The sequence below is a fragment of the Salvelinus alpinus genome, chromosome 37 (genome assembly GCF_045679555.1).
Source record: "Salvelinus alpinus chromosome 37, SLU_Salpinus.1, whole genome shotgun sequence".
Lineage (NCBI taxonomy): Eukaryota > Metazoa > Chordata > Actinopteri > Salmoniformes > Salmonidae > Salvelinus > Salvelinus alpinus.
Window position 1 is genome coordinate 10,452,596 of NC_092122.1, and position 16,372 is coordinate 10,468,967.

A 16,372-nucleotide genomic window follows, 5' to 3' on the forward strand; every position below is an offset into this window, starting at 1 on the left:
GAATAGGACATTGGCATGACACTACAAAGTGCAAATGCAGTAAAAAAAAACTATTTGTGTCATATTTGTACTTCTCTGTCTGAAGGTTTACTGAGGTGCAATTCTGCACGTGCACCGCCGGGATACTCCCATTTGCCCTAATAGTGGATTACCGTCCTCAGCCACAAGGTGGCGCAGCGTCACCCCCCCCCCCCCCCTGTGAACGCGCGCCCCGGTGGAGTCATCGATGTCACGTTGTTTCCTGCTAGGACAGTTTAAATAAAAGAACTGGGACACAGCCGGGTAGATTATTAATGCACCCGCACAGGCTGAACGTTATTAGAATAGAACACAACAGCTCTTAACGACTGCTTAGCTCGCCAATATATTATATTTTAGACTACTTGTCTGGTAGAGAAAACGACAGCTGATCCAAAACATTTTGAATTCTATTCTACTGTTTTTATTTGATCCGTGCTGATCTGAAAGCGCGTAACGGTGGTATTTTGGGGGGACTGATATTAGTGGTAAACCTAGGTTTCTTTCGTGTTTTATTTCACTACCCTCGGAATGCTTACTCAGAACAGGATACGAAAGATCTGGATTCCTTCAAAGGATGACAAACCGGCAGTCCCCCGGCGATGTAAGTAGTAGCCTAACCCGCGGCTGGTATCAGCGTCCATCTGATTCATTCAGGTTTCATTTAGAAAAAAGTCCATAGAATAAAGGTATTACTTGGCATTATCTTTGATAATTATGCTATTGATTTATTGACAATAATCAGACAAATAATAATCTCATTGAGCCTATAATAATATCTACAATGTAACAGCTGGTTGGAATATTAGGCTACATTGGCAGTGCAGGTTAGGGAAACCCCAGACAGGTCACCAGAAATCAGAGAACGTTAGGGTTACAAAATGCAGTCTATTGAACTTTAAGTTCGAGGGTGCACAGAATGTCTTGAAATGAAAAAAAATGTGATTGCATGTTTTGATGCTTTACTCGCATGGCTTTATTTCCAATGGGCTGTTATGGGCCTAGGTAGCCTACTTTTTGAAACCATTCAACAGAACAATTTCAAAGCAGCTTAGTTTTCAAATGAACCAACCGACTAAAAAAAGTACACTGTTTGTAATTACTATAATTATGCTAAAAGTTCCTAGATAGCATATGCCCTATTAGCCTAGACCAGCCAAACTGGCACGCAGCCAGGTCAGGATTCACAAGTAGCTATAGAGGGTCATGGTTGATAGTGCTCACCATAGCAACCACTCAATAGCCCCCATCCGGTCCATAGTTTCCACTAGTTACCACAGCCACAAAGTAAAAAAACGTTTTGATCTTAATTTAAGGTTAAGGCTAAGCATACGGTTAGCAGTGTGGTTAGCGTAAGGGTTATGTTCAAAATCACATTTTAGGAAGAGAAATTGTAGAAATAGGCGACCTGTATGACTTCATTGCTGTGGTCCCGGGGGCTTCATGCTCTGCTCGTGACAGCCAGGAATCGTTGTGTGGGTGGGAGAGACGGGGGGATTTCACATGCAGACGCATCGGGCTCCGATTGGACGAACTATCGTGCGTGTCTGCATGGGGCGAGCTGGATAATGGATGAGAAATTGCAGAAATAGGCGGGGTTTATGACTTTGTGGCTGTGGTAACTAGTGACGACAGTTTGTAAAGGGCCGACTGATCAATATCAATGGCCTGAATAGCCACTGCTTAATTCACTGACGTCAGTGTGTTTGTCCTGTTGCGTGTCATACAGAGGTGAATGAGTTTATGCCGCGTTCATAACAACGGTGAACTCGCAAATTCGAAAAAAAAGGAGCTCAGACTTGGAAAATTGTTTTGAACGGTCATCCAACTCGGAATACAAATCGGAAACTCGGGCATCTTTCTAGAATTCCAACTTTCCGACCTGAAAATCACTGACATTATGATTTGACCTAGTTTTTCCCCCAAGTTCCCAGTTGTCTTGAAAGCACCAATAGCTGATGATGTCTGTATCACATGGAGATTCAGGCAATGAAAACTAATACCCAGAAAGTCCTAACCTGTAAACAAACATACACACCATCATAGGCATTGTATTAAACCACAATAGCAAAATATTTAGCTAATGCCGAAATGCCATCTAAAATCTAAGCGTATTCGTCATGTACACAGGATACAAAATGGCGCAATCAAATGCTTACTTGCAAGCTACTTCTCAACAGTGCAGTGAAAAATCTAAGAAACAAATAACACAGGCACCTCTTCCCCAGTCTAAGCTATGTGTCACTTCCCTGCATTGTCTCCATAAACCCTTTCATGCCTTAAAGACTGACTTGCATTCACTCATGCACAGTGGTCCTGACAGTGGAATCATCTAGTAGGAGGTTTATCAGTCAGGGTGGGGGAGGGGGGAGAGACAGCTTCAGCAGTGTCTCTGCAGGTAGACGCACCATCTTGACCTCTGGGGAACTGAGGAAGGGTCTAGCTGGGGGCAGCAGACAGACAGGTGGGAGGGAATTAGTATTCGCGTCTATCCACGCCCATGACCATCACTGTGCTGCCAGGACCAGTAACACAGACAGAGAATCAGTCTCCCCACGTCTATAAGAGGATGTACAGCTCTCTGACACTGAGGAAGGGAGGGAGATAGATAAAGTGGGATGCTGTGAATAGGTGAGGGAAGGAGATAGAGGGAGGGGGGATATAGAGAGATGGAGAATGATAGAGGGAGGGAGTGATGGCCTAAAAGCTTTATAGCTGTTTTTCCCATCGAGGAGGCACTGTGTCCTGGAAAGTGGATTAGAGCTGGTAGGAGCGTATGAATGAGAGGCATTCGTCACTGAATGAAGATGCAGTAGTGTTTACACTGTAGACAGGTTTTGGCAAATGGTTTGTGTGGATAATATGCAGTGTTATCATTGTGTGTAAATTAAGAGTACACAATTAATCAGGTTGATTGTGTGTATGGCTATTGAACAATATTTTAATATTTCTGTCTCTCTCTCTGTCTCTCTGTCTCTAGTGACAGGGGCCCCCCACCTGGCCAACCCCCCCACAGTGATTGTGATGGTGGGTCTGCCAGCCAGGGGGAAGACCTATATGTCCAGGAAACTCACCCGATACCTCAATTGGATCGGCATGCCCACCAAAGGTACACAGCACACACACTCAGCACATGACGAGACACATAAACGGGTGTAGCTAACAGATTAGTAACGTTTATTATTAGTCATAGTAATGTGCCTCTCACTGCCATAAAATGACCTCCATTTTAGAAATGTTTATTTGTTGTATTTACTCACTAAGAGGAAAGTTGGGGTTACAAGGGTGGAGGTTGAATTATTGTTCTTGAATTGGAATTTCCTGCCATTTCATCTAGTTCCTTTTCCTCTGTTTTAGTTTGCAGATTTACCACAAACTGGGCTTGGGCTCTCTGCCTCCCTCCAGAACATTCTATTTACCATTGTTAGTTTGTTCTTTGCCTCCAGTCTTCAACGTGGGAGAGTATCGCAGAGAAGCAGTCAAGAACTACAGCTCGTATGACTTCTTCAAGGCTGACAACGAGAGTGCCGTGAAAATCAGACAGTGAGTCCACCCCTACTCCCCATCCTACTCGGTGTTTTACTATGACAAATTCTGAGCATCATGTGATGTCATTGATCATCAGAGTGTACTTGAAACAAGGCTAACAGAGATTATTTATTTTCTTGCATAGACAATGTGCCTTAGCAGCTCTGATGGATGTTAAGTCTTACCTGACAGAGGAGGGAGGCCAGGTTGCTGTCTTCGATGCCACCAACACTACTCGTGACAGACGAGACATGATCCTGGACTTCGGCAGTGAGAACGGCTTCAAGGTCAGGGGTGTTTCTATGGTTACGAGAGGCTTGATGCGATCTCAAACGGAGACGTGATCCAATGACTCATCATGTCTTTCAATGTAAAGATGATAAAATGACTCTAAATGTGTGCGTGTGCAGATCTTCTTCATCGAGTCGGTGTGTGATGATCCCAGCGTCATCGCCACAAATATCATGGTGAGTCAGAAATCTGAACAGAACATCTGAAGAAACATGTTATTGGTTGGCTCATGTTCCTGCAAGGTTCCTCTAATGTTGCAGCCTGACGTTAGCTACTGAGCTATAATGTAATTCTTAGTGAGTGTCTTACGCTGTCACCTGACCTTTTACTTCCTCGCATGACAGGAAGTGAAGGTGTCCTGCCCAGACTACCAGGACTGCAACAAGACAGACGCCATGGAGGACTTCCATAAGAGGATAGAGTGTTACAGGGTTCACTACGAACCCCTGGACCCAGACGAGTACGACAGGTAGCCCCTAAACCTCATATAGCTTATTCACTGTTCATACCTGTTGACCCTAGCTACTGTTTACTGTGTGATCTGAGAGTGGCTTAAACCTGATTTAGAATCAGTTTGGCCTTTTAGATAATAATAAATAAGATTATATGGAACTCTGAGATGTTTCGTGAATTCAGGCCCTAGACTAAACCTGTCCTGACCCTCTCCGTAGGAGCCTGTCTTTCATCAAGGTGATAGATGTAGGCAGAAGGTTCCTGGTGAACCTGATCCAGGACCACATCCAGAGTAAGATCGTCTACTACCTGATGAACATCCACGTCCAGCCCAGAGCCATCTACCTGTGTCGCCATGGAGAGAGCACGCACAACCTGCAGGGACGCTTGGGGGGAGACTCAGGGCTGTCGCCAAGGGGGAGAAAAGTACGAGAGTAGAAACACACTCATATACACGTGCACACACACACACACGCACACTAGTTTGACACACACACACACACACACACACACACACACACACACACACACACACACACACACACACACACACACACACACACACACACACACACACACACACACACACACACACACACACACACTGGTCTCTTACTCTCTACTCCTTTCTCTTTGTGTAGTTTTCTGGGGCATTGTCGATGTTCGTTAACGAGCAGAACTTGACGGATCTGAAGGTGTGGACCAATCAGATGTGTTGCAGCATCCAGACTGCTGAGAGCCTGGGAGTGCCCTATGAACAGTGGAAGGCCCTCAACGAGATAGACGCTGTGAGTCACACACACTAGAATAGACTACTCACTGGACTGTGTGTGTGGTGCTTCATTTAAACAGCTCTAATGTGAAGTGTGTGTTGTGTGCACAGGGGGTGTGTGAGGAGATGACGTACGATGAGGTGAAGGAGAAGTACCCTGAGGAGTTTGCCCTGAGAGACCAGGACAAATATTACTACCGCTACCCCACAGGAGAGGTTAGCACGGTACAATATACTACTAGAATTAACCTGCTACTGCCAACTACTGTACAGTTACACATGGACATAGTTCTAGTGTTTAAAATGCTGCGAATCAATGTCTGTGAAAATGTAAAGTTAACCCTTCTCTCTTCTTTCTCTCTGTCCCCTCCCTCCCTCCCTCCAGTCCTATCAGGACCTGGTCCAGCGGGTGGAGCCAGTGATCATGGAGCTGGAGAGACAGGAGAACGTTCTGGTTATCTGTCACCAGGCTGTGATGCGCTGTCTGCTGGCTTACTTCCTGGATAAGAGTGCAGAAGAGATGCCCTACCTGAAGTGTCCCCTCCACACGGTGCTGAAGCTCACCCCTATTGCCTACGGTGAGTACGGTGAGAACTTGTGTACACCTTTCACTTTACCGAGCCAAGACAATATGACCAGAAAATATCAGAGACAGTACGGTTCAGATTGGCTCTATAGTGTGAATCAGGCATTAGGGTCAATTCTATGTTCTCTAGCTTGTCCAGGGCAGGATAAATAAGGTGAGGTCTAAATATCTGTTCTGACTGTGGTGTGTGTGTGTTTTTACTCTGTGTGCAGGCTGCAAGGTAGAGTCCATCTCGCTCAACGTGGAAGCGGTGAACACCCACAGAGAGAGACCAGAGGAGATGAAGAAGTATCCTGGGACTCTGATCAGGAGGAACAGTGTGACCCCCCTGACCAGCCCCGAACCCAACATCAAGAAACCCCGCATCGACGGCCTGGACGAACCCCTCCAGGAGCTGCCCTGCTCGCCCATGTCCCTCTGTACTCCTTCCCACCTCACCTTGGCCGGACAGGTGAGTGTCTCTCTCTCTCACACATACACACATCTTTGACTCCTCAAACCTACTGAAGGACATCTTTATCCCTTTCTCTTCTGCTCAAAGCAATTTTCCATTCTACGCTGTTATGTCTCTTCACTCTCTTAACATTCACTCTTCTTTTCTTTCTTTTCATCATTTCTTCCTTCTCCTCTTCACTGTGCAGCACTGGCTGGGCAAAGTCTGCCTGTAAGTACCTGTCTCTCTCTCCTCTCTCCGCCTTTCCAATCCTCTCCCCCAAAGCATGAAATATATAATCCTCGGTCAGTGTTCCATTGAAAGTACTGTGTAAGATCCCAGTAGTTTTCCCAGGCTAGTTTCTCACGGACACGCTACAATGTGGTTTTGAAAACCATCCCGTTACTCCCTGAGGAATACATGTGCCAAGTGCCTCCCTCCCTCTTCCCCTCTTCCCGCTCACGATGACCTCACGCCCTGTGTACCATTTCAGCCTCGCATTCCTTCCAGCTGATGTCAGAGTATTGTACTAGCATTGCTATCTGCATGTTACGATGCCAACCCCTACACACTGTTCCGTCACTTACGTCTTCAGAACGTTTATGTTTTCAATGTATTTTCTGTTCTGTTTAAAGACCTCCGCCCATCTGCACAATCCTTCACTGTCTGAAACTGATCTCTCTTTTAGTGTTTCAAAGGTAAAGTGAGAAAGCAGCTAGATTTAGCTCCCAGTTTATTCTGTAGTAGTAGTGTTGTTGTGTCTCAGACTCTGCAGGTACATATTGACAGGTGATAATTATTCAGGGTGTGGAAAGATCCAGTCAACTTAAGTCACAGTCAGAAGGGGCACTTATAAACTGAGTGTACAAAACATTAAGAACACCTTCCTAACATTGAGTTGCGACCCCTTTTGCCCTCAGAACAGCCTCAATTCGTCGGGGCATGGACTCTACAAGGTGTCTAAAGCGTTCCACAGGGAGGCTGGCCCATGTTGACTCCAATGCTTCCCACAGTTGTGTCAAGTTGACTGGATGTCCTTTGGGTGGAGGACCATTCTTGATACACACGGGAAACTGTTGAGCATGAAAAACCCAGCAGCGTTGCAGTTCTTGACCCAAACCGGTGCGCCTGGCATATACTACCATAAACCATTCAAAGGCACTTTCTTTTGTCTTGCCAATTGGCTCACGTACACAATCCATGTCACAATTGTCTCAAGGCTTAAAAACCCTTCTTAATTATTTTTTTTAACCTTTATTTAACTAGGCAAGTCAATTAAGAACAAATTGTTATTTACAATGACGGCATAGGAACAGTGGGTAAACTGCCTTGTTTAGGTGCAGAACGACAGATTTTTACCTTGTCAGCTCAGGGATTCGATCCACCAAGCTTTCGATTACTGGCCCAAAGCTCTAACCACTAGGCTACCTGCCGCCCCTAACCTATCTCCTCCCCTTCATCTACACTGACTGTAGTGGATTTAACAAGTGACATCATTAAGTGATTATAGCTTTCACCTGGATTCACCTGGTCAGTCTGTGTCATGGAAAGAGCAGGTGTTCTTAATGTTTTGTCCACTCAGTGTACAAGTAAAGACACACACTCTTACACACCTATTGTAGCTCTATAGTTAGTTGTTGTGTACTTAGACGTGGGATAGGGAGATTGGATAATCGTTTTTTGAGCCCACACATGGTTTAAATTTACCATGGAATATGAATGAGTAGCTCATCGAGGCTTCAGACGACATGGATGAGCAAAACCACAACCTCTGTCATGTTACGTCATCTCATGTTAAGCCTGGAGTCAGCCTATAGGACAGGATCTTTCCCTCTCTTTATGTTTTATGTGTCTTGTTTCACAGATGACTCTTAATTTGTTTGTTTGTTATATTGTAATGGTTTCCCCATGTCTTCTTAACAATTTTATCCTTTTGTTTACCTCAGAACATGAAGAGAAAGTCCAACAATCGCCATGAGATCCTGCAGCTCTGCCAATGAGATCGCACCGCCTCGATCACCTGATCCAAGATCCCAGGAAGTGATGCCGGCAAAGAAAATTCAACAATGTCACCAAAATGGATATTGTTGTGTTTTTCCCCCATCTTCCTCTTTCTGGAGATCCCAGGGCACTTCTGTTCTCTTTTCCCACACAGACGTGTTAGTGAGGGTCTGGTCTGTGTGTTATCTGCCAGTGCTTGTAGTACAAACACTCAGCCTCTGGGAAAGAGATAGAGAGAACACTGTACATTAGAGGTCTTCTCGGGTCCACCCAAACCCAAAATACCTGAGACTCGAGCGGGACCGGGTCCAAAATTCTAAGTTTTCCATCGGATATGGGCCGGGTCCTGTTTGATTGTAATCGGGTGTTGTGTCTATGTAACTACAGCTGATAGACCCGAATGGACCCGGCCACGACTCTGCATAGCCTATAGCATATTTATTTACCAGTAAAACATAATGTTGCTACTGTACAATATGTTCAGAGAATGTCTTGAGGAACACTGACTCACCTAAGCTATGGTTGTTTCTCACAAGGTTTGTACAGAAGATAGGGACAAACTAGCATGTCTCAACCACTCTGCTTTCTCCTCTGGTTTCTCAGAAGTCAATCTGTAGTGACAGCTCACCCTGGATTTGTGGTTTAATTAGGGTAATAGCTCTGATTCTAAGGAGCTATTATATCTGGTTTGAGTGACTACTTGGCAGTCGGCAAGGCATCCTTCAGAGAGCTGGAACCAGGCCAAATATTTAAGTCTCCCTTTCTTGACACCCTCCTGAGATCTGAGTGATGAATGGTTATATCACTCTTTTAAAAACAGATGGAAATGTTTAGTTTACGATGTAAACATTTTCCTATAGGGATGCCTCTGAAATAATGACTCCCCAAATTGTGTTAATCACTCTGACTTGTTGACGTTGAGCACTTACTCACTTTTCTGTTATGATTTAAGATTTGAGTATCACACTGTTACTTAAAGGATGTTAAACTGAACGCTCGGTGTACTCATGTGCTATGAAATGAATGATCATTTTGCACAGCAAAGTTGACATCCCTGTTGAGTGGTGTGTATGACTGTCCATAGACACAATTTTCTCTTTCTGTCTTTCTCTCCGAAAGGAGATTCGGACCTAGAGTGCCTAGTGCTTGTCCTCCAAGCCCAATGCTGCTTCTGTACCCATATAGCTGGCCATAGAAATTCAGACATTCGCTACCTTCAGAGAACATTCAGTATAATGTGATTCACTTTTCTTTGTAAGCCAGCTGTTAACATGTGTGAGCACTTATATCTTTGTTATGAACATACGTTCTGTAAATAGACATGTAAATATATCAGACTTGAAGGAATGCTCAGTGTTTGGAATGTTCAAGTCTAGAACTGAGTGGAAAGGTATTTTGTAGATGCTCGTTTGTACTGCTCACTGTTTGGCTGGTTCATACTTCATTGTAAGGAGTGTACTGCTCTTGCCTTACAAAGGTCAAACACAGTAACTACGCCAACAGTGAAACTGAGGAAAATGGCTTTAAGGTTGTTTTTTCTAGCCAGCCAAATATGTTCTGCATATCATATTGGCAGTACTGCTTTTGTTCATTTGTTTGCTTCTGATACTTGAATGTAGTTTTTTTGTAAGACATTTTTTCTCAAACTATTTATTTTTATGTAGATATTAATGATCGTTTGAAGCGGATGGCACCTGGTCTTGCCTGAGTACTGTGTATGACTTGTGTATGACAAGCAACGCTTCTGAGAGGACAACATGTGTATATTCTGCATTTGCTGGGCCAATAAATCTCCGGGAAAATAAGCCATCTTGTGGATGTCATATCTTCATTATTTATGTGTGTTGGGAACACTATCTGAAAGGCAAACCCCCTAAAAATGTGTTTCCCTTTGGAGAAGTATGCTAGAACCTTTAAAGCAACTAAATTGTCACCAAAACACTTGGGATTCTAAAAGGTACTATAGGACAATATAGAAGTGTATTGAGAGGGCTGAGGCCTGTAGAAACACTACTTGATAGGCAAACACCCAATCAATGTGTTTCAATTTGCAGAGGGAGACCAGAAACTTGGTCCAAAAAACTGGAAGCTGGAGTTTGTTGTACCATGCCACATTTTAACACATCTGTTCAAATAGTGTCACCACAGAGCCAGAGCCAGCTCAACACTAGCTGTCAACACCTAAACTGACCTATAGGTAACTGCCAAAATAAAGGAAACACCAACATAAAGTGTCTTAATAGGGTGTTGAACCACCATGAGCCAGAACAGCTTTAATGCACCTTGGCATAGATACTACAACTATTTGGAAACTTGATTAGAGGGATGCAACCCCATTCTTCCATGAGAAATTCCATCATTTGGTCTTTTGTTGATGTTGGTGGAAAACGCTGTCTCAAGGCGCCGCTCTAGAATCTCCCGCCTTAAGTGTTCAATTGGGTTGAGATCTGTTGACTGAGATCTCTTATTCTAGACACGGTAGCCAAAATAATGGGCAACTGGGCATTTTTATACATCACCCTAAGCACAATGGGATGTTAATTTCTTAGCTAACTCAGGAACCACACCGGTGTCAAAGCACCTGCTTTCAATATACTTTGTATTCCTCATTTACTCAAGTGTTGGCAGTTACCTGCTGTAGCTCTATGTGTCTGGTGCTGAGAATGAATGAAAACATTCTCTGTTAAAAATACACTCCCAAACAGTCCATGGGGTAAAACATGTTGGAGTAGCTCTTTTACAGGTCAGTAGAACACACACTCAAGAACAGTGATGCGTGTTTCACAGTGTTTCTTAATCCTGGGCCTGGGGACCCAAAGGGGTGCGCATTTTTGTTTTTTGCCCTAGCACTACACAGCTGATTCAAATCATCAACTCATCATCAAGCTTTGATGATTCGAATCAGGTATTTGGTGCTAAGGCAAAAACAAAAACACACCCCTTTGGGTCCCCAGGGCCAAGATTAACAAACACTGGTGTAATGTGATTGGACACAATACAATTCATTAAATCTGTGTTGAACTGAGGTAGGTCCAGCTCTCTCCGAACTCCTCTTGTTATTTACGCCTATTCCTGTCTCCTCTCTCCCCCACTCTTCTCATTTGGCTGTCAGATTTCATTCAGGCGGACATCAAAGGAGAAGCCAATGATACAACATTGGCTCTGAAACAGTGCTCCGGAATGAAGGTGCTTGTGTGTAATAACAGCGGCATTATTTATCCGTTACTAATCCTCCTAGAATAGCAGGGTCCAAGCCTTCTCTGTCCTCTGTCCCTCTGCCCATTTCTCTATTGTCTAGACATACAGAGCTGCATGGCAGTACAGAATGTCTGTCTGTGTCCTACATTCAGGGAATCCCTGTGCTGTACTGTGCTGAACAGGATTAGCCTAGCCTTCTGTCCTCTGGCCCACAGCACTACAGCAGTCTACAAACCACTGGCTCTCAACCCATACCCAGCTCTACCATGTATCGCCCTATTGGAAAGAAAGAGAAAGTGATAGCAGTCTCCCTCTTCATATCTGGGACAAGCAACGTTCTCTATCTATTCTACGGCTGCATACCAAATGACAACCTATTCCCTATAGCCTGTTACTTTTGACCAAGGCCCATAGGGCTCAAAATAAGTGTACTATGTAGGGAATAGAGTGCCATTTGGTACACAACCTATTTCTATGTGGTGGTCCAGTACCTTTTGACCTGGTTAGATACAGTAGTGTCCATAAAACCGCTGCACCATCAGGCCCATGTCATGTGCTGTTGATTTGGCAGAGGCCAGAGGGTTGATGTGTAAACCAAGGGCAGGTCAGCAGCACTCTAGCTCAGATGGCAATACAGTACTATTTACAGTGGCCACATGACTGCAGTTACATGTAACTCGAGGTCGAGGGGTTTTTGTCTTGCAAATAGTCAGACGATGTTGTCTGGGCAGAGTTAAAGATGTTGCTCTTGATAGTTGTTGCTGTGTTGTCGTTGTATAATTCATTCAGATGGTGTTTGTGCAGGGAGTGTGGGGTAACTGTGGCGTGCATGCTGCGGTGATTCAACTCCAGCCAAATGTACACTTCTGCTACTTGCCAACCCTGGCAGGCGCTGCTGTCTGATTCACAGCCTGGTGTGGTTGGCCTGTGCTGCGTTGGCTGGGGTTTTGGTCTACAGCGGCCAGAGTGTATGTGACTACTCTCATGTACACTTCTGTCTCTCAGTCTCGACCCAGTCACATGACCTCATGCAGACACACAAGCAAATGTCAGGAAAGTGAATTTGGATTGAATTTGCATTGGATTTTGCATACCCAGCTCAGGCTAAACTAATGTTTGATAGACTCAGATATAAAGTTTCTATACGTGACAGATACCTGCATAGACTATCTACTCTCGCTTGTGTAAGGTTATACATAAAGAATGAGTCCTGGTTTTGGCTGGAGGCTATTGGGCCAAGTTTCTGTCTGTGTTTGTATGTTCTGTATGTGGTGGTGCAGACCGGCTTTCTCCCTGTGTATGTGTGTGTGTTTGTTCATGCATGAGTGCGTGCACACGTGTACATGCATGTGTGTGTACAGTATATGCATGAATGCGTGACTGTACGTGCATGTGTGTATGTGATCATCTCTGTGGGAGATAAGAGAAGCTGCAGTCAGAGACATGAATGGAACATGGGTCTGGTTTACAATGCATTCGGAAAAGTTACAGCCTTATTCAAAATTGATTCAATCGTTATTTCCCTCATCAATCTACACACCATACCACATAATGACAAAGCAAAAACTGTTTTATTTTAATTTTTGCAAATGTGTAAAAAAAACACCCCTGATATATCACATTTACATAAGTATTCAGACCCTTTACTCAGTACTTTGTTGAAGCACCTTTTTCAGTCATTACAGCCTGGAGTCAACTTGGGTATGACTCTACAAGCTTGGCACACCTGTATTTGGGGAGTTTCTCCCGTTCTTCTCTGCAGATCCTTTCAAGTTCTGTCAGATTGGATGGAGAGCGTCACTGCACAGCTAATTTCAGGTTGCCTCAGAGATGTTCGATCGGGTTCAAGTCCTGGCTCTGGCTGGGCCACTCAAGGACATTCAGAGACTTGTCCCGAAGCCACTCCTGCGTTGTCTTGGCTGTGTGGTTAGGGTTGTTGTCCCATTGGAAGGTGAACCGTTGCCTCAGTCTGAGGTTATGAGCACTCTGGAGCAGGTTTTCATCAAGGATCTCTCTGTACTTTGCTCCGTTCATCTTTCCCTCGATCCTGACTAGTTTCCCAGTCCCTGCCGCTGAAAACGACCCCACAGCATGATGCTGCCACCACCATGCTTCACCGTAGGGATGGTGACAGGTTTCCTCCAGACGTGACGCTTGGCATTCAGACCAAAGAGTTCAATCTTGGTTTCATCAGACCAGAGAATCTTGTTTCTCATGGTCTGAGAGTCCTTGGAGTCCTAGTCTCCAAGGGCGCTGTCATGTTCCTTTTACTGAGGAGTGGCTTCCGTAGAGTGCTGCAGAGATGGTTGTCCTTCTGGAAGGTTCTCCCATCTCCCCAGAGAAACTGAAGCTCTGTCAGAGTGAGCATCAGGTTCTTGGTCACTTCTCTGACCAAGGCCCTTCTCCCCTGATTGCTCAGCTCTAGGAAGTCTTGGTGGTTCCAAACTTCTTCCATTTAAGAATGATGGAGGCCATTGTGTTCTTGGGGACCTTCAATGCTGCAGAACTTTTTTGGTACCTTCCCCAGATCTGTTTCTCGACACAATCCTGTCTCGGAGCTCTACAGACAATTCCTTCGATCTCGTGGCTTGGTTTTTGATCTGACATGCACTGTCAACTGTGGGACCTTATGTAGACAGGTGTGTTCCTTTCCAAATCATGTCCAATCAATAGAATTTTACCACAGGTGGACTCCAGTGAAGTTGTAGAATCAATGGAAACAGGATGCACCTGAGCTCAATTTCAAGTCTCATAGCAAAGGGTCTGAATACTAAAGTAATGTAGCTAAGTAATGTCATTTAATTTCCTCTCATGTGTCATTGTCTTGTCCCCGTTCAGGGAAGTTAGTTTTAATGTGTTGTCTCACTTGCTTTCCTCTCTCTCTCTCTCTCTCTCTCTCTCTCTCTCTCTCTCTCTCTCTCTCTCTCTCTCTCTCTCTCTCTCTCTCTCTCTCTCTCTCTCTCTCTCTCTCTCTCTCTCTCTCTCTCTCTCTCTCTCTCTCTCTCTCTCTCTCTCTCTCTCTCTCTCTCATATTTACTAAAAATATGTTTTCTCCTTGTCATTATGGGGTGAACTGTAACCGTATCTGCTAAGCCAGCACTCCACAAATAGATCCCCAATGCTGCACTGACTAACTGATGCCAATCACTGCCTTATCCATTCATCTTCTGTATGGGAAACTAGTGTTGCAGTGCTAAGTCATTTCATTTCTGCTCATACGTCATGTCCCCGTTCAGGGGAAATTCGTTTAAATTTTTTATTTCACTTGCTATCTCTCTCTCTCGTCATGACTCAGCTCTCTGTCCTCACCAAGGTGATTAGCTCTTCCTCATCAACAGATCATGTGATCATGTTTTCTTATGTCTGATAAGACGGACACAGTAATCCTGTCAGTCTAATCTGACCCCTTTGATCTACCCAGCATAATCACACACACACAGTTGAAGTCGGAAGTTTACATACACCTTAGCCAAATACATTTAAACTCAGTTTTTCACAATTCCTGACATTTAATCCTAGTAAAAATTCCCTGTTTTAGGTCAGTTAGGATCAACACTTTGTTTTAAGAATGTTAATAATCAGAATAATAGTGGAGAGAATTATTTATTTCAGCTTTTATTTCTTTCATCACATTCCCAGTGGGTCAGAAGTTTACATACACTCCATTAGTATTTGGTAGCATTGCCTTTAAATTGTTTAACTTGGGTCAAACATTTCAGGTAGCCTTCCACAAGCTTCCCACAATTAGTTGGGTGAATTTTGGCCCATTCCTCCGGACAGAGCTGGTGTAACTGAGTCAGGTTTGTAGGCCTCCTTGTTCGCACACGCTTTTTCAGTTCTGCCCACAAATCTTCTATAGGATTGAGGTCAGGGCTTTGTGATGGCCACTCCAATACCTTGACTTTGTAGTCCTCAAGCCATTTTGCAACAACTTTGGAAGTATGCTTGGGGTCATTGTCCATTTGGAAGACCCATTTGCAACCAAGCTTTAACTTCCTGACTGATGTTTTGAGATGTTGCTTCAATATATCCACATAATTTTCTTTCCTCATGAAGCCATCTATTTTGTGAAGTGCACCAGTCCCTCCTGCAGCAAAGCACCCCCACAACATGATGCTGCCACCCCGTGCTTCACGGTTGGGATTGTGTTCTTCGGCTTGCTAGCCTCCCCCTTTTTCCTCCAAACATAACGATGGTCATTATGGCCAAACAGTTCTATTTTTGTTTCATCAGACCAGAGGACATTTCTCCAAAAAGTACGATCTTTGTCCCCATGTGCAGTTGCAACCTGCAGTCTGTCTTTTTTATGGCGGTTTTGGAGCAGTGGCTTCTTCCTTGCTGAGCGGCCTTTCAGGTTATGTCGATATAGGACTCATTTTACTGTGGATATAGATACTTTTGTACCTGTTTTCTCCAGCATCTTCACAAGGTCCTTGTGTTCTGTAGTTATGGGATTGATTAGCACTTTTCGCATCAAAGTATGTTCATCTCTAGGAGACAGACCGCTTCTCCTTCCTGAGCGGTATGACGGCTGCGTGGTCCCATGGTGTTTATACTTGCGTACTATTGTTTGTACAGATGAACGTGGTACCTTCAGGCATTTGGAAATTGCTCCCAAGGATGAACCAGACTTGTGGAGGTCTACAATTTTTTTTCTGAGGTCTTGGCTGATTTCTTTTGATTTTCCCATGATGTCAAGCAAAGAGGCACTGAGTTTGAAGGTAGGCCTTGAAATAAATCCACAGGTACACCTCCAATTGATTCAAATTACGTCAATTAGCCTATCAAAAGCTTCTAAAGCCATGACATAATTTTCTGTAATTTTCCAAGCTGTTTTCAGGCACAGTCAACTTAGTGTGTGTAAACTTCTGACCCACTGGAATTGTGATACAGTGAAATAATCGGTCTGTAAACAATTGTTGGAAAAATGACTTGTGTCATGCACAAAGTAGATGTCCTAACCGACTTGCCAAAACTATAGTTTGTTAACAAGAAATTTGTGGAGTGGTTGAAAAACGAGTTTTAATGACTCCAACGTAAGTGTATGTAAACTTCCAACTTCAACTGTACATACACATGCATGCACACACAT

At 44.2% G+C, this 16,372-nt stretch overlaps 1 protein-coding gene across 4 annotated transcripts; it reads left to right on the forward strand.

Annotated features, from left to right (window-relative positions):
• Window positions 1-276: 276 nt before the first annotated feature.
• LOC139566135 (6-phosphofructo-2-kinase/fructose-2,6-bisphosphatase 3-like) lies at window positions 277-9,887 on the forward strand. Of its 4 annotated transcripts, none has more exons than XM_071387083.1 (13): window positions 277-622; window positions 2,999-3,127; window positions 3,465-3,561; window positions 3,692-3,833; window positions 3,957-4,013; window positions 4,182-4,306; window positions 4,509-4,716; window positions 4,932-5,078; window positions 5,174-5,278; window positions 5,448-5,649; window positions 5,861-6,099; window positions 6,290-6,312; window positions 8,028-9,887. In XM_071387083.1, the coding sequence occupies exons 1-13, from the start codon at window positions 550-552 to the stop codon at window positions 8,032-8,034; spliced, it is 1,554 nt and encodes a 517-aa protein (XP_071243184.1). In that variant the 5' UTR covers window positions 277-549; the 3' UTR covers window positions 8,035-9,887. The 4 variants fall into 4 exon arrangements, with proteins under 4 accessions (XP_071243184.1, XP_071243185.1, XP_071243181.1 ...); XM_071387084.1 differs by having other exon boundaries at window positions 279-622; window positions 5,448-5,640; XM_071387080.1 differs by lacking the exon at window positions 6,290-6,312 and having other exon boundaries at window positions 280-622.
• Window positions 9,888-16,372: the final 6,485 nt, after the last annotated feature.